The 23,828-nt window shown below is 47.2% G+C and overlaps 1 protein-coding gene across 1 annotated transcript in view; it reads left to right on the top strand.

Annotated features, from left to right (window-relative positions):
• CPED1 (cadherin like and PC-esterase domain containing 1) overlaps positions 1-23,828 on the top strand; it is a 349,963-nt gene that overhangs the window by 202,839 nt on the left and 123,296 nt on the right. The window contains exon 7 of the mRNA XM_086967003.1: positions 12,955-13,123. Within this exon, the coding sequence (XP_086823129.1) occupies positions 12,955-13,123 (169 nt within the window). The remainder of the gene's footprint in view (positions 1-12,954; positions 13,124-23,828) is intronic.

The raw sequence follows: 23,828 nt of genomic DNA, 5'->3' as shown, positions 1-23,828 counted from the left end.
AGTGATACGTGCTGCACACACGTCTGAAATGTCGGGGTACGGTACGCCACACGCTAGCGCATATCACTATTGCAATAGTGATACATGCCGCACACACGTCTGAAATGTAGGGGAACGGTACGCCACATGCTAGCGCATATCACTATTGCAATAGTGATACGTGCTGCACACACGTCTGAAATGTCGGGTACGGTGCGTCACATCTGAGTGGTGGGTGGTAAAGACCCCCAGCAGTGCCCAGCAGTGCCCAGCAGTGCCCAACAGTATAGGGGGTGGGTGCAGAGGACTCCCAGCAGTGCCCAACAGTCCATTTTCGGGGTGGGGGTTCGTGTACGCTTGATTGAGGGGTGTGCGGTCCGTATTTGTTGGTGCGGCTGGCTGTTACGGTCCGTTTTCAGGGGTGGGGGTTCATGTACGCTTGATTGAGGGGTGTGCGGTTCGTATTTGTTGGTGGGCTCGCTTATACGCAATGTTTTCCGTACGAATCATGCTCCATGCGCGACTTCGTTTGCCCGTACAAATCGCGTACTTGGTCCCTGGTCTGGGTCGTACTTGTTAGTTCGTACGGCATGTTTACAAATCGTACGGTTTGGGTTCCGATGACATTTTGTACGGGTCTTCGATTGTGGTTAATGCGGTCGCTGATATTCGGACTTATTTTCAGGATTCGGATCGTACTACGCAATTCGGACAGTCTTTTTTAATTCGTACGGAGACGGCTACGAATACGAATCGTATGAAATTTTTTTATCCCGAATCGGAATCGGCCCCCAATTGTTCAATTATTAATGTGCAATCAAATACTATTGTGGGTGTAATTAATGTTGAAATAACGATTTAAAAAAAAATAATACAAACATACTCCAAGAAGCATTTACAAAAATAGCAATAAGTGAGCAATATTTACTACTTGAATTTCCAACTAGCAAATAGTGGGTAAAGTGCACAAGTACAGGGATGGGGGAGGAAGGTCAGATTTACTGCTATAACTTCAATCTGGTAAATATTGAGAACAGTGAATATACTGGTGTGGACTAAGATAATCTGGCACATGCATCAAAGCTTTTTGCGATTGCAAACGATATGATCCGCAAAAATTGGCCAATTGTGATTGCAAAATTAGCTTTTGCGATGCATCAAGGGTCAAGGCCCTCGCAATTTGAGGATCCGCAATTAATGGCAAGTTCTCAAATTTCTATTGCATTTAAGGAATCGCATTTTGCCACTAGGGGGCGCAAATTACCATGAAGATGAACTTCATTTTAATTTGCAAAAACTTTGAAAAATGCACTTGGGACATGTGTGTGCGCAACATTTGTGCACAGATCAATTTCAGGGGTGCAACAGGGTGTCCTTTTGACACCCTTGCACACTTGAAATTGCATTGCCAATTTGTGAGGACCTATTGGTACTCCCAAATTGTGCATGCAATTCCCCATTCATTGCTATAGGCCTGTAGGCCCATAGGAATGAATGGGAAGCCATTTCTTATTTGTGAATCACAATTTGTGACTCGCAAATAAGGAATGTGTAGGAATCGCTATTTTTATAGCGATTCCTACAAACATAGGCTTTTGCAAGTCCTTAGTTGCGATTCCTTAATAATCGCAATTAAGAAATTGCAAAATCCTAGCTTGATGCATGTGCCTGTTACTATTTTAACTACGAACACGCAAACATTAGGGAAAAGGGTATATACTCCGGGGTGAGAGTTATTATTCTACCTCCAATCCCACAAGCATTGGCGCATGTGAAGTAATCAGGATGGGTCGGATTTACTATTCTAACTCCAATCCAACAAACATTGGGGAAACTTTCAGGCACATGCATCAAGCTAGGATTTTGCGAGCCTTAATTGCGATTATTAAGGAATCGCAATTAAGGACTCGCAAAAGCCTATGCATGTAGGAATCGCTATAAAAATTGCCATTCCTACGCATTCCTTATTTGCGAGTCGCAAATTGAAATTCGCAAATAAGGAATGGCTTCCCCTTCATTCCGATGGGCCTACAGCCCATAGGAATGAATGGGGAATTTCATGCGCAATTTGCGAGTACCAATAGGTCCTCGCAAATTGCGCATGCCATTTCAAGGATGCAAGGGTGTCAAGAGGACACTCTGTTGCACCCCTGACATTGATCTGTGCACAAATGTTGGACATGTGTGTGTGTAACCTACAACTTTGAAAAATGCACTTTAGTGCATTTTTCAAAGTTTTTGCAAATTACCATGAAGTTCAACTTCATGGTAATTTGCGCCCCCTAAAAGTGAAATCGCTACTTCAAAGTGGTTCTTGCATTGCATTTAAGGAATCGAAATGCAATCGCAATATGAGAACTCGCAATTAATTGCAAATTCTCAAATTGCGAGGGCCTTGACCCTTGATGCATTGCGAAAGCTAATTTTGCGATTGCAAACTGCCGATTTTTGTGAATCGCACCGTTTGTAATTGCAAAAAGCTTTGATGTGTGTGCCAGTTTGTATTTTGGGGGTTGGGTTCCAGATTTACTATTATAGCTTTAATCCCAAGAGCACTGGAGAGAGCATATCAACACCCAACTCTCCCATCTAGTGGAATCTTCGGGATTCTTACATCCATCCCAGTCTGGCTTTCGTTCTCACTATTACACAGAGACCACCCTCCTCGGGGTGACGGAGAGTTTAAGGCACGGTATCGACCGCGGGGAAACATCTGCGCTCATCCTTTTGGATTTGAGCGCGGCATTCGATACCGTGTCCCATTCCATACTTTTGAACTCTCTTCAATCCCTGGGAGTGGATGGTCCAGCTTTGGCCTGGATTGCCTCTTTTTTAAGTGAGCGCAACTTCCAAGTCTTTTCTGCAAAAGCCACATCTACCACTTGTCCATCGGCATATGGCGTTCCTCAGGGGTCCATACTCAGCCCTTTATTGTTCAACATCTATGTGAGACCCCTGGCCTCCATTGCGGAGGACGCTGGGCTGACTATTTTTTCATACGCCAATGACACCCAAATTGTTTTTTCCCTTTCCAACAGTGAGAGCAGCAATATATCGGCTCTGAAAATCGGATTGTCACGTGTAGCTGAGTGGATGCAGAGGCATCGCCTCAAACTAAACGGTGACAAAACCGAGATTCTTATCTTAGGGAAGCATAAAGACCTATGGGGCCCCGAACATTGGCCTAGTAAGATGGGACCACTCCCTCAGCCTTCTTCTGTGGTCCGCAACCTCGGCTTTTTAATAGACGATAAACTCTCCATGAGACAGAAGGCCACAAAGGTGGCCGCCACCTGCTTTGCCACCTTGCGATGGCTCCAGAAAATTCTCTGGATGCTGCCTCTTGCCACCAGGAGAACCGTTGTCCAGGCGTTAGTAACATCTCGCCTGGACTACGGTAATGTCCTCTATCTTGGCGCCGATGTGGCTACCGTTAATAAATTTCTGGTCGTCCAGAACTCGGCAGCCCGACTTCTTTGTAATATCCCCAGGAGATCATCGGCCACTCAGGCTCTGCGTGACTTACATTGGCTCAGGATCCCCAACCGCATCAAATTCAAAGCCATTTGCTATCTTTTTTAAATCAAGCAGGGCTCGGCCCCAATGTATTGACAAAGTCTGGTCCAACCTTACAAGCCTAGTCGCACACTTAGATCTTCTTCCAACTGCGACTTTGTTGTCCCACGATTTAAGCTTGCTAGGATGGGGGGACGGACCTTTTCTCATCTAGGTCCTAAATACTGGAAAGCGTTACCCACCTCTTTGAAAACCGAAAAAAATCTTTTTATCTTTAGAAAAAAACTGAAAACTTTACTTTTTTAAAGATCTCTTGCTGCTCTAGTCTGATCTTTGGTGCTGTCTGATAGGCCTGTTTTTCCTTCTTGAGTCTATCCCTTGCGCCGGGAAACCCACTGCGGGTAGCTGTTGCGCGATATAAGTTTAAATAAATAAAATAAATAAATAATAATTATAACCCAAATACCATAGAAAATTGGGGAAAGTGTGTATATGGGGGTCCTCAGATTTAGTATTCTAACTTCAAACCTTAACACTTAGGAACATTTGGGAGGGGGAAATCATATTTACTTTTCATGTTCCAGATATACAATTATTTGAGGAAGTATGTGTGCTGGGTAAGATAAGTTTTATTGTTTAAACTCCAGGTTCACAACAATGCAGAAAAGTTCATATTTTGTGGGGAGGTTAGAATGGCTGTTACACTAATACCATGAACATTGGCAAAAGTGCCTATATTGGGAGGGGGCATATTGACTATTCTAACTCCAATGCCACAAGCATTGGAGATAGACCATATACAGAGAGGTGTCATACTTACTACTCTAACTTCAATTCCTCAAACGTTTGGGAAGATGCAAAACATTGGGAAAACTTGGAAACTACATATATCTTTTGAAGAGATGGCTGGTCAGATTTACTATTGAAGCTCCTGTTAGAAAGGGGATTTTTGGTTTGCCAGGGCTTGCGCCTTAGCCAGTCAGAAACCACCACGCTAGTCAGGGCAAGGGAGTTACACGCTGAAGATAACCCCTGCTCACCCCCTTGGTAGTTTGGCACAAGCAGTCAGGCTTATCCCAGAGGCAATGTGTAAAGTGTTTGTGCAACTCACACACAGCAGCAACACACTAGGCACACTACAAAAGAAACTCCACACATGGTTATATCAAAAATAGCCTTTGTAATATTATAATCACATTAGAAACATAACCACACATTTACACTGTGCCAACTGGCACTAGGTAATATTCACAGGGGACTGTATACACATGACAGAGCCATTCGGGCCATTGCCAGAACCATCACAAGCATAAGTAGTAAAAATAAAACACAACCAGTAACTACTTGTACAATAATGACCTCAGCATTATCACATTAAGCATAAAACACAGTACGCCCAAACCTCATTAGCATAAATACATTGCGCATTAGGCCTCACTAGCATAAACACATTATGCAATCATAAGCATATATATTACCTTAGGCATAAAATACGCTATGCGGTAAGCATCACTTTAACACCGACAAGGTGCTTGCAGCACCCTAGTCCATACTGAACTGACCCCAGGCCAACTGGCCTTACACTGGTGCTCAAATGCCCTATGTCCCGCAAAGTCAGGGCGTAGCTTCTAATGCAGCGAAGCCAAAGTGCACAAATGCGCTGGAACGTGGGGTGCAACTCACCCCTGTCTTATCAGGAAGACAAAACGCCCCCGGGTTGCAGCTGCCCACTGTCCAGCGGGGCAACTGTGGCAAGATGAGACCTGGCACTAACCGTGCCTTAGGAGCCCCACTCTGGGACTACTGAAATAAACTGGCTGGCACGGTGCAGCTGCCCGTGACGGCGGTGCAGCTGTGAGGCAAACTAAAACAAGTCAAATGAGCATTGGCACTACTGGGGCCCTGATAACAATATGCCCCACGTTGGAGCGGCCCGCTTTCCTGCGGTACTGCTCAGGCACCAACAATGTGCCTCGGGGAGCCCCTCTCACCTGGGCTCTTCTAGTGCATCCTCTGGCAGGGGCGAGGCACCGACAATATGCCAAGTAAAGCCCCACTCACCGAGACTCCGTAGGCCAAAACGAAGGGGTGTGCCACCTTAGGCACCAACAACAGTCAGGCTGCGGCCCCACTCACCAAGGCTGCTGCTTGGGGACTCCTCCAGTCTCCTGGCTTCCTCTTGGCATACGCGGGGCTCCTACCAACTCACGGGAGCCCCGCTCAGGCCTACGCTGACTTCTGGACTCCGGTAGAGTTCCTGGGCAACACGCACGGCTCCCACCGACACACGGGAGCCCTGCTCAGGCAGTCATCAACCTCCTATCGGCTCTTCGTGGGATGGCCCCGCCCACAGTCAGGCAGCTTGCCTGCCTTCTGGGTCGCCGGTTGATCGCTGCTCTTCTTCTCGGCGGCTTTGCGTCTTCGAGGCAGTGCGGGGTGGGCTCTCGCTTAGAGCACTCTATGCGAGCATGCTCCTGCCACACCGAAGCACCAATAAAGCAGGGTGGGCTCCCGCAAAGCACATAATGTGGGGTGGGCACCCGCTTTTTAAATATGCATAAAGCGGGGTGTGCTCCCGCTCCCTTTGACAAAACACGAGGGAAGGCTCCCGCCACGGGACACCAAAATGCGAGGGAATCCCCATGTCGGGATTCCCTCCCAACTCTGTCGCAGCCCAGCACTGCAAAGTTAAACAAAAATGCTCCTCTTCTCCTGAAAATAGAGAGTAAGCGCTCTAAAGGCGCTAAAGTCCTCAAGGTCTAGGGAACATAGCTGGGCTCAGGCAGGCCAGCACACAGGGCCCTCCAGCAGGGAGGCAGTCCCTTGTGGCGGTTCCTCCTGGGGCCCAGCAGCAACAAATCACCTGGAAGTCCAAAAGCACCACCTTCATGGGGTCACAGCCCCATTATTTATACTAACATTTCTCATTGTCTGCGACGCACAGGGCTTGGGGGGACCAGCCAGAACTGGTTCTGGAGCACTCTGTTTACAGTGCTCACACTCTTCTTTGGGAGAGGGGGGCTCGGCCATCAGACACACCACAGCATTGACCTAGGCAGGCACAATCCTATTCAGGGCAAGGGGACTACTCCTCCCACTACTCCAAATGCAGATGTCCCATTCAGCCTAGCTCTGACTCACCCTGCCCTTCCTGGAGCCACACACACCTCACCCGCCCCTGTCACTCAAAGGCCAGACATGCAATTCACAACAGGCAGGCAGACACATAGCACACAGAAATGCCAAATTCTAAAAGTTGCATTTCTAAAATAGTTATTATAAATCTGTGCACACCAGTGCGTAGCATTTATTATTACTATGCCAAACATACCAAACTTGACCATGCAGCTCCTCTCATATCTGAAACACTTATCAGGGAATCCCCAATGCATTCCTAAGGGAGGACAGCCCCATAGTAGTGAGAAACCAAAATGGCTGTTTGTCACTACCAGGACATGTCACACACCTACGCTACATGTCCTACCTTTTACCTACAATGCACCCTGCCCATAGGGCTAGCTAGGGCCTACCTTAGGGGGAACTGACATGCATTAAATGGGGGTCACAGACATGGCACACACTTTAGGTGCCACGTCACAACGGCAGTAACACTGCGCGCACAGGCCCTTCAATGGAGAGGCCCGAGATAGTTTGCAAGGCTACTTTGGTGGGTAGCACAATCAGAGCTGCAATCCCACCAGTAGCATTTAATTTACCAGCCCTGGGTATATGAGATACCACTTTACAAGGGACTGAAGGGTAAATTAAATAGGCCAAACAGGTATAGACCAATCTTACCATCTTTACCACAGAGAGCACACGCACTTTACACTGGACAGCAGTGCAAAAACCACCAAAACCATATCAGAAAAAAGGCTAAGAGAAAGGCAAAAAGTTTAGGGATGACCCTGCAAAAAGGACCAAGTCCAACAACTCCCATCCTACAAACACTAGGAACTTACATCTATTTTGAGGGTTAGTCAGATCTGTCATTCTGTCTACAATCCCACATCATTAACTAACATTCGCATACTGAGGAGGAGGGGTCAGATTGATTATACTAACTACAGTCCCACAAACAATAAGGAAAGTACATATAAGGGGAGATGTCAGATTAACTACTCTAAATAAAGTCCCACAAACATTGTGGAAACAAAATATACGGAGAAATGCCATATTTACTACGGTATTTACTGTTGCACTTCACTTCCCCAAACATTTGAGAAAGTGCATATATTTGGCATGAGTCAGATTAACTATTCTAACTCTGCTTCCACACACATTGGAGCAACTACATATGTGGTGGTAGGGAGAACAGATGATCTATTATAACTCCAATACCAAAAAAAATTGGAAAGGTACATGTATGGTGGGCAGATTTGCTCTTTAAACTCCAATCCCACAAACATTGGGGAGAGTGCATCTACTGGGGGCGATCAGATTTACTATTCTAACGCCAACCTCACAAACACAGGGGAAGTTGTATATATTGAGGGGAGGTGGGGTATCACATACATTATTCTGAATCCACTCCAATAAATATTTATGAAAAGTGCATAAATTGGGAGATTTTTTAAATACTCCTTGTTAATTAAAATATCAATATTTAGATATTAACTAATATAATTTTCCTTAAGATTTATTTACGGTTACCTAAATATTATCAAATTACAAAACTACTTGCATTTTATTTAAATACCAGTCAAGGGACAACAACTTAAAAAAAAATGTACATAAATGTCAAAAATATATACAAACACACCAATTCAACTGAAACATATTTTCTTTTTCTTAATATGTATGATTTTAGGGGTAGAAACAAAAAGAAATACATCGAAATGCATTTCATTTAATTAAATTACTCTAAATGATTATACATTGATAGTTGACAAAAGAGTTAAGACTAGCAATAGAGTTAAGGTGCAGTATTTTTAAAATGAAATACAAATAATGCCACTGTTATCAGATTAATACTAAAGAACAAGGACATATTTTTGTAAAATGATAGGATTAGTGTTAGGCATTAGTAATGATATAAAGGTCATGATGAGGTAATGGAAGAAGAGGCAAAATTATTAGGCTAAAATGTTTGAGCAGTTGCTTGTCCACAAGTATCCAAGTGTAGCTGGCCTAGATTCTCCCCAGTAGTGCTTGAAGAAAATTTTGTTTTTATTCTTGGTATGTGCTGGAAAATTCCATGAAAATCTAAAAATATTTCTCTCATCCACAAAGGAATTAAAATGCCCACAAACTAAACAAGCATTGGCAAAGTCAATGCATCTTGCCTATGAAAGAGCTATAGCCTTTGTCAATCTGTTTTTGCCATGTTGTACACCATTGTAGCTGCTGCTCAGCATGGCTAAAGTTAAGTGGCATGGATTGCCCTAGAGTGGAATGGGAGGAGTAGAGTGTTGTACGCTGGATTTGTTGGAGTAGAGTGCCGTAGAGTTGAGATGGGGGAGTAGTGTGTCAGAGTTGAGTAGAGGGGAGAAGAGTTCAGTGGTTCAGTGGCAGAGAGTGTCATAGAGTGAATTGTCGTAGAGTGGAGTGGTATAGAGTTGAGTGCCGTATATTGGATTGGAGTGAGGTGGAAGTGGATTGAGGCAGTGGGGTGGATTGAAGTAGATTGGGATGGATTGGATTGGGGTACAGTGGGTTTAATTGAGTGGAGTGGGGTGGATTGGAGTGGGTGGACTGGATGGGTTGGACTGAAATGGGGGGAGGTAGATTGGTTTGGGGTGGATTAGATTGGTTTGGGGTGGGATGCATTGGATTGCTTTAGTATGGGTTGGATTAGAATAGGGTGGTCTGGAGTGACTGAATTAGAATGGAGGGGTGGATTGGGCTGGGCTGGAGGGGGGTGGGTTGGATTGGAGTGAGGTGAGTTGGAGTGCGGTGGAGTGAATTGGAGTAGGGTGGAACAGACTGGAGTGGGGTGGATAGGAGTGTGGTGGGCTGGATGGATTAAATTGAGTGAGGTTGACTGATCTGGGGCGGGTGGATTGGACTGGGGTAGAGTGGGGTGGATAGAGTAGAGCTGGGTGGGAGGATTGAACTGCAGGGAAGTGGGGTGGATTGGAATGGAGTGGGGTAGACTGGATGGGGTGGATTAGATTGGAGTAGGGCAGTTTGAAACGGTGGGGGGATTAGTTCGGGGTGGTTTGGAGTAGAGTGGGGAGGACTGGAGTGGGGCGGATTGGAGTGGAGTGGGGTCAGGTGAGGTGGAATAGAGTGGAGTGAATTAGAATGGAGGGAGGGGATTGGACTGGGCTGGAGGGGTAGAATGGATTGGAGTGAGGTGAGTTGGAGTGGGGTGGAGTGAATTGGAGTGGGGTGGATCAGACTGGTGTGGGGTGGATTGGAGTTTGATGGGCTGGATGAATTCAATTGAGTGAGGTTGACTGATCTGGGGCGGGTGGATTGGACTGGGGTAGAGTGGGGTGGATAGAGTAGAGCCGGGTGGGAGGATTGGGCTGCAGGGAAGTAGGGTGGATTAGAGTGGAGTGGGGTAGACTGGATGGGGTGGATTAGATTGGAGTAGGGCAGTTTGAAATGGGGTGGGTAGATTATATTGGGGTGGGGTGGGGTGGATTGGATTGGAATAGAGTGGGGAGGACTGGAGTGGGGCAGATTGGAGTGGAGTGGGGTCAGGTGAGGTGGAATAGAGTGGAGTGAATTACATTGGCATGGCATGGGGTGGGGTGGGGTGGTGTGGGGTGGGTGGATTGGAGTAGCGTAGATTGAATTGCAGTTGGGTGGATTGAATTGGATTGCGGTGGATTGGATTGAGTGGGGTGATCTGGATTGGGGTGGGGTGGATTGGATTAAGGTGGGTAGGCGTGGGTGGATTTGAGTGGGGTGGGGTGGATTAGATTTGGCTGGATGGGGGTATATTGGATTGGTGTGGGGTGGATTGGAATGGGGCCGATTGGATTGGGGTGAAGTGGATTGGGCTGGAGTGAGATGGATTTGAGTGGGATGGACTGAAGTGGGGCAGATTGGGGCGGGCAGATTGTAGTGGGGCAGATTGTTTTGGATTGGAGTGGGGCAGACTGGAGTGGAGCATATTGGAGTGAGGCAGATTGATTTGGATTTAAGCTGATTGGAGTGGGGCAGATTGTTTTGGATTGGAGTAGGGCAGATTGTTTTGAATTGGAGTGGTGCAGGCTAGTGTGAGGTGTATTGTGGTGTATTGGAGTGGGGTGAATTGGGATGGAGTGGGTCAATTGGGGTGAGGTGGATTGGACTGGAGTGGAGTGAGGCAGAACGGAATTGGGAGGATTGGAGTAGGGCAGATTGCAGTGGGGCAGATTGTTTTGGATTGGAGTGTGGCAGAATATTTTGGATAGGAGTGGGGCAGATTGGTTTGGATTGGAGTGGGGCAGATTGTTTTGCGTAGATTGGAGTGGGGCAAATTGTTTGGATAAGAGTTGGGTGGATTGGGGAGGGAGAGGGGTGGATTGTTAGAATGAGCTAGATTTGATTTATTGGGGTGGGGTGGATTATATTACATTGAAGTGGGGTGACTTGGGATGTGTGGGTTGATTGAGGTGAGGTGGACTGGACTGGATTGAAGTGGGGCGGATTGGAGGGGGTGGATTGGAGTGGGGCAGATTGGAGTGGAGCAGATTGTTTTGGATTGAAGTAAGGCAGATTGGAGTGGGGCAAAGTGTTTTGGATTGGAGTGTAGCAGATTTTTTGGGATTGGAGTAAGGCAGATTGGAGTCGGGCAGGCTGTTTTGGATTGAAGTGGGGCAGATTGTTTTAGATGAGAGTGGGCCAGATTGTTTTGATTGGAGTGGGGCAAACTGTTTTGGACTGGAGTTGGGAAGATTGGAATGAGGCAGATAGTTTTGGATTGGAGTGGGACAGATTTTTTGGGATTGGAGCGGGGCAAAGTGTTTTGATTCGGAGGGGGCAGATTGGAGTGGGTTGGTTGCGAAGATTGGAGAGTGGTGTATTGGATTGAATTGGGGTGAGTATGTACGATTGGAGTGGGGTGTTAGGATTGGTCTGGGGTAAATTAAATTGAGTGGGGTGGATTGGTTTGGGGTGAGGTGGGGTGGATTTGCATGGATTGGCGTGGGGGCAGATTGGAGTGGGGTGGCTTGGGGTGTACTGCATAATTATGTGTTAAAGCATCATTTCAGAAATTACACACAAAAAAGAAACAATGCACCCATGAGCAAAAACAAAAGAAAACATGAGTGCAAAGTGAGAAAATAAATGTTTGCTGTTTTGTTTATCCTGCTGGGCACGTTTTTGCAGGTCACACACCTTCTGTTTGCAGGGCACTAAAAGTGAAATAGGACCAAATAGTACATTAATTCATAATTTGTCAAAATAAAAAAATTGCCAGGGCTCTTGTCAGGATGCCACTGCAGCTAGCACCACACATTGCTCCTGCCACTGCTATCAATGAAAGTAACACAACTATTATCCAACTATTCCAGGCCCCAAAGGTATAAGAATGACCTAGGCCGCTGGTAATAGTATTTTTTAATGTATATTTAATTAATAATTTTCTGTTGTTGTTCTCATCACTAAATTAGACAGACAGTGCCACCTTGTGGTAGACTGTCACATGCAACGGTGTTGACAAATAAGTGCCAGTGCTGAGCACCAGAAACCACAGGCTCAAATTAAGCACTGCCTCAATCACATTTGGAGCAGCGGATGGGCACTGATTAAGTTGAATCAATCAGTGCTTGGTCCCTGCTGCACAGAGAGGAATAGAAATGATGTTAGACCTACCTTGACAAATTGCAAGGCTGTAAAGAAAAGTGCCATGCAAGCCAAGAAATGGTAAGCAACGGGTGGGAGCCTAGCCCTTTCATGTATACAAAAGAGTCTTGTGGCTGAGATGCTACTCTAGTGCTTGCTCTCGCAGGCACAATGCTTAAAATGATTGATTCAGTAGGTTTTGGATGGTTGTATGGTTCTCAGTGACGGGAGTATGGTCAGTGAGGACCATATGATCCACAGGTCTGCCTATTTTGGGGCTGGTTCAGGCAGTTCTTGTGGTTCTCCCAGGATCTAATTTTGTAGATCATTATCCCTTGTATGTAACGGTAAGCGAAAGCGATTGGCAATGCCAATGCTTGTCTACAACCAAATGGCCCACTTGGCCATCTCATAAAGGAGCACAATGGGGGGCGCGTGCCTTGTTGTGGCTTCCTGTATGTGGCCTATTTGGTGGCCTTCACCCATCATGGATCTGGACGTTTAGCCCAATCATAACATGCAGTGGGAAAATACTGCGCCTCACTTTACGAAAAATAAGTTTCCTAGTAACAGAGTCATAGCATTTTTGATTATTCACCAATAAGATAGCCAGCTGTTGAAATCAGGGCCCATGTTTGAATCCTTGTAAGGTCGGCTCAGCCTTTCATCCTTCCAAGGCAGATAAAATAAGTACCATTGAGCGAGGTAGTTAATGTTCTTTTGTTTTTTTTTTAGGTATGGCAACTACCCCCTTGGCTTGGGTAGTAACCATATCACTATTTCGGGACCAGATGATATCACTCTGACCAGCGCATTTGGAAATAGCTACACAATAACGGTGTATCGGGAAGACAGGCCAAGCATGATTTTATTTGAAGACTACATGATGTGCGGTTTTGTGCAGGTAAAGTAACTATGTTTTATGTTCTGTAAATGTTCAAGAGACTAGTAACTATGTTTTATGTTCTGTAAGTGTTCAAGAGACTACTTTTTAATACAAACAATACTTCACATTATCATTTAAAGTACACTCATTATTAGCATGAATATTTGCAGAATAGGCATAGCTAATTGTCCATCTGTTTAGTAGCTCTACACCGGGGACGACATGCGTACAACCTTGTTCTATTTGCAAAAGGTGTTCTGTTATTTTAAGCAGGCGTGCAACGCCATAGGGCCAAAAGGGCTTCAGCCCCCAACCCCCTCCCCCTCCTCCCCTTGTCGTGTGTCTCAGCCCAGGCTGCTGTAGCTTGAGCTGCTGTGGGCTCGTATGGGCATTGTCTGGAGTCTTATCTCTGGCACATACGTGTTTTTCACAGGTCTTTAAAGACCATTTGCAAATTTACATACCTGTGTAAACTGGTTACAGAGGCTTTGTTTTTTTTTGGTTCCAGTATCCCCTTGGCCCTCACTCTCCTATTCCTTACATTTGTAGTTTACATTTACTGCTGTAGTGTGAGAATGCATTTCCTGAAAATGATTATAAAGTAGGGTTGCCAAAAGAAAAATACCAGCCATGTGTTGTGTAAAGAGCCCGCAAAGGCCTTGTCTTGACACTAAATAGGGTTATAAACAAAATAGTATATATATTAATTTGTAATGTGACTTTTCTGTCTTTGTTCCCTTTAATTATCAGTCATGGGTCATTCAGGCAGTCCTAAAACACTGTTAAAAGTGTTTTCTATTTATATTTACTGTTCAAAGTATACACAGATAAGTGCTGAAAATACAGCTTTAGGTTACTGCTTATTTTTGTACCGTCTCAAACATTAAAATAATGGGCTGGCAACCCTGATCATGAGACTGGAAGTTTGTTTCAGGATCAGAACATTATTTATTTCCTCCACCCTCTATCCCTGATTAATGCCATAGAAGCAATAGTTAAACTTATATCTGAAACCCATGTATCATTCGTCCCACTCTGCACTTACATCTGCACCCAAATTTATATGGTCACCTCACTCACACTGCAGTCACTCCTCTTACCCTACTCTCACACTGTTGCATTGCTCACTGTGCACTCACATGGTCACTCCTGTCACCCAGATAGCGCCAAGGGTTAATGTGCCTAGTACAAAGAATGTGTACCATGCAGATCACAGAACTGAGTGTGAGTAAACTATGAGTAGCCCTATAAAAAATGAAATGTTTGTCTCAAAGGTGCTATAGAGAGATGAATTGCATTGTTGGTGAGTGGTAGTGAGGGAATTCATGTAAGAAGGAGGAAACGGGGGAGGGAGCACCAAAAAAGACCGTTGCACTGTGTGCGACCAGTGCTAGCGCCAGCCCTGGCTGGGAGTGTTAGACCTCCCGAAGTTAGGGTCCAGTTATGCCCCTGATTTTAAGCATAGTTCTTTTCTAGGTGTTTTAGTCAACTTGTGAAAACATAGAGAACGTCCTTTTTTGCAAGTTCGGCACAATGAGTGGCCTCTCAACTTCCAAGGTGCTGCTGTGGGACTCACGGTTTCATGCCTCATAAGACGGCCACGGTGTAAAGGAAGGGTGACCAGGCCTCCCAGATTTGCCCGGACAGTCCCCGTTTTTCGACAGCTGTCCGGGCAGATTTCAGGGAATTAAGCTCATGTCCCTGTTTTTTGAGAGGGTCGGCTGAAAAGGGTGGGAGGTATTTTTTTATGTTTCAGAAAGCATGGATAGTTATCAGCTTTTCTAGGAAAGCAATTTATAAACAGTCATGCAACTGGCTTTAAAAATGGCATTTTCTGTATTTTCTTTCTGCCTTTTCTGTAATTTTCTGCTAAGGAGCGCTGTCATTCTGTACGCTGTGTTGAAGTATAGTTGTAGTCCCTCTTCTATGTTTGGGAAATGTCCTGGTTTTTTGCTTTAAAATTCTGGTCACCCTATGTAGAGGTTCAGTCACCTGGTGAGCTGGAAACCCGTGCACAGGAAGCGTTTCCTTCTCAGGTGCGAACCCTGATTACACCTGGGCTTCAAATGAAATCTCCCCGGGACAGGGGTGGTGCAAGATGAGTTCTTTCTTTCCGGGGACGGCAACGGTGGCAGTTTAGGAAGAGCAGGGGTCCAACAACCGCACTCTCGCCAAGGCCGCACCCCCTTCCCCCTGTACAATCACCCAGTGAAAACTATTCCTAGGTTGGCAAGTTTTTAATGTCTTGGGTCCCGAAGCTCGGAAGACTTCTCTGACACTGTCCCAAAATACGTAAATGGTCGATTTTTATTAGGGCTCTGGTAGACTCTGCCCCGCACAAGCGCTATTTACACAGCAAAAAAAGAATTTAAGTAACTATAATATCAGTCACAAACAGAAATGTAAAAGGAGCATTGGAAACGAAATTCTCAGTTTTTGTACATCCCACGTACAAAGAGGTCATCGGACTTCGAAATGTTGGAAAGGAAAAATATTTTCAAACAAACTGGTTGTACTTGATAGTTGCTTTAAGAGAACTACTATTTTTTCTAAGTACCTAACACGTCCTGGGTGAATGGTTTATTCAGACCCCCCAGGATATAGCGGCATGGATTAGCAAATTTAGCGGCACAAAAATGGAAATTTAGCAGCACAAATATGGAAATTTAGCGGCAATTTGCGGCATTTTATTTCGCTCACCCATTGATGAGAACTAAGCTTCTAAGACTTTCATCTTGCATTGTTCTCTGTAGGACGTGGACCAAGTGCAATCTCAGATTAATACAGTGAATCCCTTTATGACAGAGTTATTGGCTCTTCAGATAGCCAGGCAAGGAACACCTATGCCGCTGAACTTGAATCTACAGAATTGCTCAATAACAGCCTTCCTGTCTCCACTCACCTCTTCATCATTTTGTGTATGTTTGAATATTTTATGTTGTGTATTAAAGGCTGACGATGGATCCTATTTTGTGTATAAAGTCAACTCTGTGATATAATTTCAGTATTGAGCCATAAAGCCTTCCTTGCCTGAAAATGGCTGCTACATATCATTAGATGGTACGTTTTTCTTTAAAAAAAAACAAAAAAACGTTTCCTTCAGTGTGTTGGTGACGCACACATTGGTCACAATTCTGACTGATGCTGTTTGCTTAATTGAAGTCAAGTGGCGGCACACTGAACTGTGCAAGGTCGCCTAGAAGTTTTAAAGCCGGAAGATTTCTCCTCTTTAAGTTGACCGGAGTTTGTTACCCAATCTATATACTGTTTGTGACTGTACTGAAACAAACCTGTCGCAGTGGCCATGAAACCGAGCACAACTCGCATTTGTGATGATAGTCCAACGAGAGATGTGCGACGAGCCAGGCAGAACCTGAATCTCGAGCAGAGCCTGCAAATATCAGTCACTCTGACTGGGCATGTCTGGATTTCGCAGGCACTTTTGTTAAAATTGCGGCATTTTTACAAAAGTGCCGATTTCCCGGGCACTTTTGTAAAAATCGCGGCATTTTTTCAAAAGTGCTGATTTCACGGCAAATCGCGAAATCCTGGAGGGTCTGTTTATTTTATTGATATTGGCGTTGTTCTCATTGGTGCTCTTTGTTGACTGTGACAAAGCACAAAGGCACCTTTCCAAGGTTGTTGAACACATAATCATCCCTCAGTTGATGAATGTGTTAATTATCCCCAGTGCACTCTGCAGTTAAGAACTGCCATGCTAAGATATAAGGAGAATGCTGCAGCGCCAAGGATTACAAACACCCTTCAAAGCCAGATTGTATGAGGGTGGGAGTCAGGGACAGCAGTAGTGTTTAATTTGTGCAGGTGTTAGAGTTAGTTGGGGCTGCCACTCAGGGTTGGGGACCTGGACGTATTGCTCATCGTCAGAGTTTAGCATAGAGCAAGATAGAAAAGCGAAAAAGAAGGAAAACAGCGAAGAAGAAATAAAGAAGGGATGAAAAAGAACGTGCAAGAGTGAGACACAGAGACAGGAAGAATAGAGTGGTGAAATAAAGGGACGAGTGAAATAAGGAGCCGGCAGCTGTGGGATTCTGCGGATCCGCTATTCAACAGTGACAGGTTCCTAAGAAAAACTTTGGGCCCCTGCACATTTTGGGGCTCATCCACAAAGGAAACATTCAGGTGTAAACCCAAGTTTATGAAGGAAAATACTTCTACCTACATACGTCAGGAATTCACATAAGTGATTAGACACAGGAGTAATTGGAATTATGAGTGTGTATTTCTCTACCACAACCACAGAGAAATGCGCAGAGGTAAATCCCACTTAAGCGGTAGCAAGTGGGTGGCCGACGTGTGGTTTGCTGTGGATGTGTGGGAACACCCACAAAAACACATGGTTATTGGAACACCCACAACTCCTCTCTGTCTCCTTCCCACTCTGGAAATGGTCGAAGAGTGAATACAGCAGATGACTGAAGTCACTTTCCTTCAAGTCAAGTCAAATATCTTTATTCGATTGTTTGCATTTAACAATCCTAAAAGTACATTTCAAAACATATACATTTGACACAGATAAAATTGTAATAAAAAGACATTACCAAAAAGGGAAGGACACAAGCGGAATATGTAGTTAAAAATATAAATATACGATTAGATAAAATGATATAACTATCAGTAGCATAATTAATTAACCTTTCATACTTTTTCTAAACTTAAGTGCTAATTTTAAAAAGCTACATACAAACATGGTACAGTCACAGTTTAGCATTTGAAAGTAATAAAGTGATTTCCTTCAAGGATGGGAAGGGAAATGGATCACCCCAGATTTATGGGGTCATAGGTAAAGGGCTTTCTCTATGAGAAGAATGCTCCCACCGAAGGGAAACTAGTGCCCTTCATTCTCCCTTGTGGGTACTTACTCAGTATGGAGAACTCCACCCAGGAGGAATAGGAGTCTTCTTAAAAGTCACAAGACGTTCCCATAAGCTCACCTGAAAACCTACACTTGATACACCTTTCTAGATGTACTTCCGGGGCTGTTTGTAAATCCCTAGAAAAGGTGAAAGTATGCTCGGTCAGAGATGTAACTAAACTCTCAGTCAACACTTTTCCATTTTTTGATGAATAGGCCCATTTCTTTTTACAAATGAACCACTGGAAAGCAGACACTTATGGCTCAGGTGAGCAGCATTTACACCTGTGTATCAAAAGTAACAATATTACCCAGATCACAGTCAAGGGACACCATTCACCCATATTAGCTGAATATAGTTAATGGACGCCACGCTCTGGCTGGCGCTCACCCTCGATCAGTGGCGTAACGAAACATGAGGGGGCCCCCCTGCAAACTACATGGAGGGGGCCCCCCTCCCATCCTCCATGGCTGTCTAGAGCTCTCAGGCCAGCGACCCGCCATACTGCAGGGGATGCGGGTGATTGTTACGCCACTGTCACCAATGCAGCCGTTAATAGTAACACTGGATGGTGGAGTTAAAGGTTGGGCTTAGTCTGCCAGCAGGCTATCATAGGTGGTGGACCATTCATTACAGGGTCCCTGCCATCAGTACGCCGGGAAGTTTGCCCAATTTTAGGTGGGTTTCCTGATGCAGACTCCTGTCATGATATACAACATCGGGCCCACTCATCGTTTAGTTTTGACAAAAGTGCATTCACTGCTCCTTCCTGTTTCTGTTTTAAAACATTGGACAAAGCGACAATGCAGTATTTCAAAAGCAGATGTAATTACAAAGAGCACATTTTCATAATACATTTTTATTAGCAGACAATAGCAATCTTAAGAGGCATTGTATAGCTTCATACACACTGTGACCCCAATTCCATCACAGTCTCTCTCTCTCTGTCAGTCAGTATCTCTCTTTCAGTCAGTCAGTCTATCTCTCTCTGTCATTCAGTCTCTCTTAGTCAGTCACTCTCAGTCAGTCAGTCTCTCTCTCTCTCTCTCTCTCTCTCTGTCTCTCTCTGTCAGTCTGTCAGTCAGTCCCTCTCTGTCAGTCAGTCTCTCTCTCTGTCAGTCAGTCTATCACTCTCTGTCATTCAGTCTCTCTTAGTCACTCTCAGTCAGTCAGTCAGTCTCTCTCTCTCTCTCTCTCTGTCTCTCTCTGTCAGTCTGTTAGTCAGTCCCTCTCTGTCAGTCAGTCTCCCTCTCTGTCAGTCAGTCTATCACTCTCTGTCATTCAGTCTCTCTGTCAGTCTCTCTCAGTCAGTCAGTCAGTCTCTCGCTCTCTATCTGTCTGTCAGTCAGTCTCTCTCTGTCAGTCTCTCTCAGTCAGTCTCTCTCAGTCAGTCTCTCTCAGTCAGTCTCTCTTAGTCAGTCTCTCTCTCTGTTAGTCAGTCTCTCTCTCTCTCTCTGTCAGTCTGTCTCTCTCTCTGTCAGTCAGTCTCTCTCTCTCAGTCAGTCTCTCTCAATCAGTCTCTCTCAGTCTGTCAGTTTCTCTCTCTTAGTCAGTCTCTCTCTCTGTCAGTCAGTCTCTCTCTCTGTTAGTCAGTCTCTCTTTCTCTGTCAGTCTGTCAGTCTCTTTCTCTCTCTGTCAGTCTTTGTCAGTCAGTCTCCCTCTATGTCAGTCAATCTCTCTCTCAGTCAGCCAGTCTCTCTCCCTCCCAATCAGTCAGTCTCTCTCAGTCAGTCATTCTCTCTTTACCCCAGTCAGTCAGTCTCTCTCTCGCTCTGTCAGTCAGTCTCTGTCAGTCAGACTCTCTCACTCAGTCAGTCTCTCTCTCAGTCAGTCTCTCTCTCAGTCAGTCTCTCTCCAAGTCAGTCTCTCTCAGTCAGTTTCTCTCTACCTTCGTCAGTCTCTGTCAGTCAGTCAGTCTCACTCTCAATCAGTCTCTCTCTCTCTGTCAGTCAGTCAGTCACTCTCTCTCTCAGTCAGTTTCTCAGTCAGTCAGTCTCTACTCTCTCTCCATTCTCTCTCTCAACTCTGTCCACTCCATCTCTACTGTCTCTCTCTCCACGGCCTCTCCTCTGTCTCTCTCTTCACTTTCTCTCTCCACTCTCTCACTATCTCTCTCTCCACTGTCTCCCTGCACTGTCTCCCTCCACTGTCTCCTTCCACTGTCTCCCTCTACTCCCTCTCTCTCCACCCTCTCCCCCTTCTCTCTCTCTACTTTCTCTCCACTCTCTCTCCACTCTCTCTCTCCACTCACTCTCTCCACTCACTCTCTCTCCACTCACTCTCTCTCCACTCACTCTCTCTCCACCCACTCTCTCTCTGCTGTCTCCCTCCACTGTCTCTCTCTCCACTGTCTCTCTCTCTACTGACTCTCTCTCTCCACTGTCTCTCTCTACTCTCCACTCTCTCTCCACTCTCTCTCCACTCTCTGTCTCTCTCTCCACTCTCTCTCTCTCTCCACTCTCTCTCTCTCTCCACTCTCTCTCTCCACTCTCTCTCTCTCTCTCCAATCTCCACTCTATCTCTCTCCACTGTCTCTCTCCACTGTCTCTCTCTCCACTCTCTCTCCACTCTCTCTCTCTCCACTCTATCTTTCTCTCCACTCTATCTTTCTCCCAACTCTCTCTCTCTCCACTCTCTCTCTCCACTCTCTCTCTCTCTCTCCACTCTCTCTCTCTCTCTCCACTCTCTCTCTCTCTCTCTCCACTCTCTCTTTCTCCACTCTCTCCAGTGTCTCTCCATGCTCTCTCCAATCTCTTTCTCTCCACTGTCTATCTCCACTCTCTCTCCACTGTCTACTCTCTCTCCACTGTCTCTCTCCACTCTCTCTCTCTCTCTCTAGCCACTCTCTCTCCACTGTTTCTCTCCACTGTTTCTCTCCACTCTCTCTCTCTCCACTCTCTCCCACTCTCCCTCACAAAGTAGTGTGCGTTCTATGGATGTCCGCAGAAATGTTTCCAGGGGGGCACATTTTTAACTTCATCACCATCCCCCTTGCACCCTTCTCTCCTCTGCCTTGCAGCCTTCTTGCCCTCTCTCTTGCACCTTTTCCCCCTCACCCTTGTATCCTTCTCCCCCTCCCTTTGTACCCTAGTCCACCTCCACCTTGAACCCTTTTCTACCTTGCACCATTCTCCCTCTGCCTTGCACCCTTCTCCCCTCTGACTTGCACCCTTCTCCCCCTCCACCTTGCACCCTTCTCCCCCTCTGCCTTGCACCCTTCTCTACCTTGCATCCTTTTCCTCTCTGCCTTGCACCCTTCTCACCCTCCGCCTTGCACCCTTCTCCTCTCTGCCTTGCACCCTTCTCCCCTCTGTCTTGCACCCTTCTCCCCTTTGCCTTGCACCCTTCTCCCCTTTGCCTTGCACCCTTCTCCCCTTTGCCGCCCTTCTCCCCTTTGCCTTGCACCCTTCTCCCCTTTGCCTTGCACCCTTCTCCCCTCTGCCTTGCACCCGTCTCCCCTCTGCCTTGCACCCTTCTCCCCTTTGCCTTGCACCCTTCTCCCCTTTGCCTTGCACCCTTCTCCCCTCTGCCTTGCACCCTTCTCCCCTTTGCCTTGCACCCTTCTCCCCTCTGCCTTGCACCCTTCTCCCCTTTGACTTGCACCCTTCTCCCCTCTGCCTTGCACCCGTCTCCCCTCTGCCTTGTACCCTTCTCCCCTTTGCCTTGCACCCTTCTCCCCTTTGCCTTGCACCCTTCTGCCCTTTGCCTTGCACCCTTCTACCCTTTGCCTTGCACCCTTCTCCCCTCTGCCTTGCACCCGTCTCCCCTCTGCCTTGCACCCGTCTCCCCCTCTGCCTTGCACCCTTCTCTACCTTGCACCCTTCTCCTCTCTTCCTTGCACCCTTCTCCCCTCTGCCTTGCACCCTTCTCCCCTCTTCCATGCACTCTTCTCCCCCTCCGCCTTGCACCCTTCTCTACCTTGCACCCTTCTCCTCTCTTCCTTGCACCATTCCCCTCTCTGCCTTGCACCCTTCTCCCCTCTGCCTTGCACCCTTCTCCCCTCTGCCTTGCACCCTTCTCCCCCTCCACCTTGCACCCTTCTCCCCCTCCGCCTTGCACCCTTCTCTATCTTGCACCCTTCTCCTCTCTTCCTTGCACCCTTCTCCTCTCTGCCTTGCCCCCTTCTCCCCTCTGCCTTGCACCCTTCTCCCCTCCGCCTTGCACCCTTCTCCCCTCCGCCTTGCACCCTTCTCTTCTCTGCCTTGCACCCTTCTCCCCTCTACCCTGCACCCTTCTCCCCCTCCGCCTTGCACCCTTCTCTACCTTGCACCCTTCTCCTCTCTTCCTTGCACACTTCTCCTCTTTGCCTTGCACCCTTCTCTTCTCTGCCTTGCACCCTTCTCTTCTCTGCCTTGCACCCTTCTCCCCTCTACCCTGCACCCTTCTCCCCCTCCACCTTGCACCCTTCTCCTCTCTTCCTTGCACCCTTCTCCTCTTTGCCTTGCACCCTTCTCTTCTCTGCCTTGCACCCTTCTCTTCTCTGCCTTGCACCCTTCTCCCCTCTACCCTGCACCCTTCTCCCCTCCGCCTTGCACCCTTCTCTACCTTGCACCCTTCTCCTCTCTTCCTTGCACTCATCTCCTCTCCGCCTTGCACCCTTCTCCCCTCTCCCTTGCACCCGTCTCCCCTCTCCCTTGCACCCTTCTCCCCTCCACCTTGCACCCTTCTCCCCTCTGCCTTGCACCCTTCTCCCCTCCGCCTTGCACCCTTCTCTACCTTGCACCCTTCTCCCCTCTCCCTTGCACCCTTCTCCCCTCTCCCTTGCACCCTTCTCCCCTCCCGCTTGCACCCTTCTCCCCTCCACCTTGCACCCTTCTCCCCTGTGCCTTGCACCCTTCTCCCCTCTGCCTTGCACCCTTCTCACCCTCCGCCTTGCACCCTTTTCTACCTTGCATCCCTCTCCCCCTCTGCCTTTCACCTTTTCCCCCCTCTGCCTTGCACCCTTCTTGGCCCCCCTCCTCCCCTCCTGCGGATGCCCATGGTGTGTTCTAACAAGAGGGCTTACCTGAGGGCACCATTTTGCTGCCTCGTCCCTTCTCATGTGAGCTTTGCCCTGGAGAATGCTCTCTCTGGGGGCCCCCACTCCCACCCTTGTCAGGGTCCCGAGCACTGCTCTGTGCTGTCTCCTGCTCTTGCTCTCTGAGGCCCCCACCCCATCCTTGACCCTGTCTCTTCTCTTCTCTTGTGGGGTGGGCTTTGCTTATGGAGGGGAGAGCGTTGGGGCCGGGCTCTGAGCTGCCTCAGAGGGGAAGTGGAGAGTGCTGTCTCTGGGGCCCCCACCCCACCCCATCCTTGTCCCTGTCTCTTCTCTTCTCTTGTGGGATGGGGCCCCCAGCCCATCCTTGTCCCTGTCTCTTCTCGGGTGGGGCCTGTCCCTGTCTCTTCTCTTGTGGGATGGGGCCCCCACCCCATCCTTGTCCCTGTCTCTTCTCTTCTCTTGTGGGATGGGGCCCCCACCCAATCCTTGTCCCTGTCTCTTCTCGGGTGGGGCCTGTCCCTGTCTCTTCTCTTGTGGGATGGGGCACCCACCCCATCCTTGTCCCTGTCTCTTCTCTTCTCTTGTGGGGTGGGGCCCCCACCCAATCCTTGTCCCTGTCTCTTCTCGGTGGGGGCCTGTCCCTGTCTCTTCTCTTGTGGGATGGGGCCCCCACCCCATCCTTGTCCCTGTCCCTGTCTCTTCTCTTGTGGGATGGGGCCCCCACCCCATCCTTGTCCCTGTCTCTTCTCTTCTCTTGTGGGATGGGGCACCCACCCAATCCTTGTCCTTGTCTCTTCTCTTCTCTTGTGGGGTGGGACCCCCACCCCCTCCGTGTCGCTGTCTCTTCTCTTGTGGGGTGGGCTTTGCT

The sequence above is a fragment of the Lissotriton vulgaris genome, chromosome 1_1 (genome assembly GCF_964263255.1).
Source record: "Lissotriton vulgaris chromosome 1_1, aLisVul1.2, whole genome shotgun sequence".
In the NCBI taxonomy this organism is placed as follows: domain Eukaryota; kingdom Metazoa; phylum Chordata; class Amphibia; order Caudata; family Salamandridae; genus Lissotriton; species Lissotriton vulgaris.
Note: the sequence above shows the minus strand (reverse complement) of the source record. Positions and strands in the feature narration are given on the sequence as shown.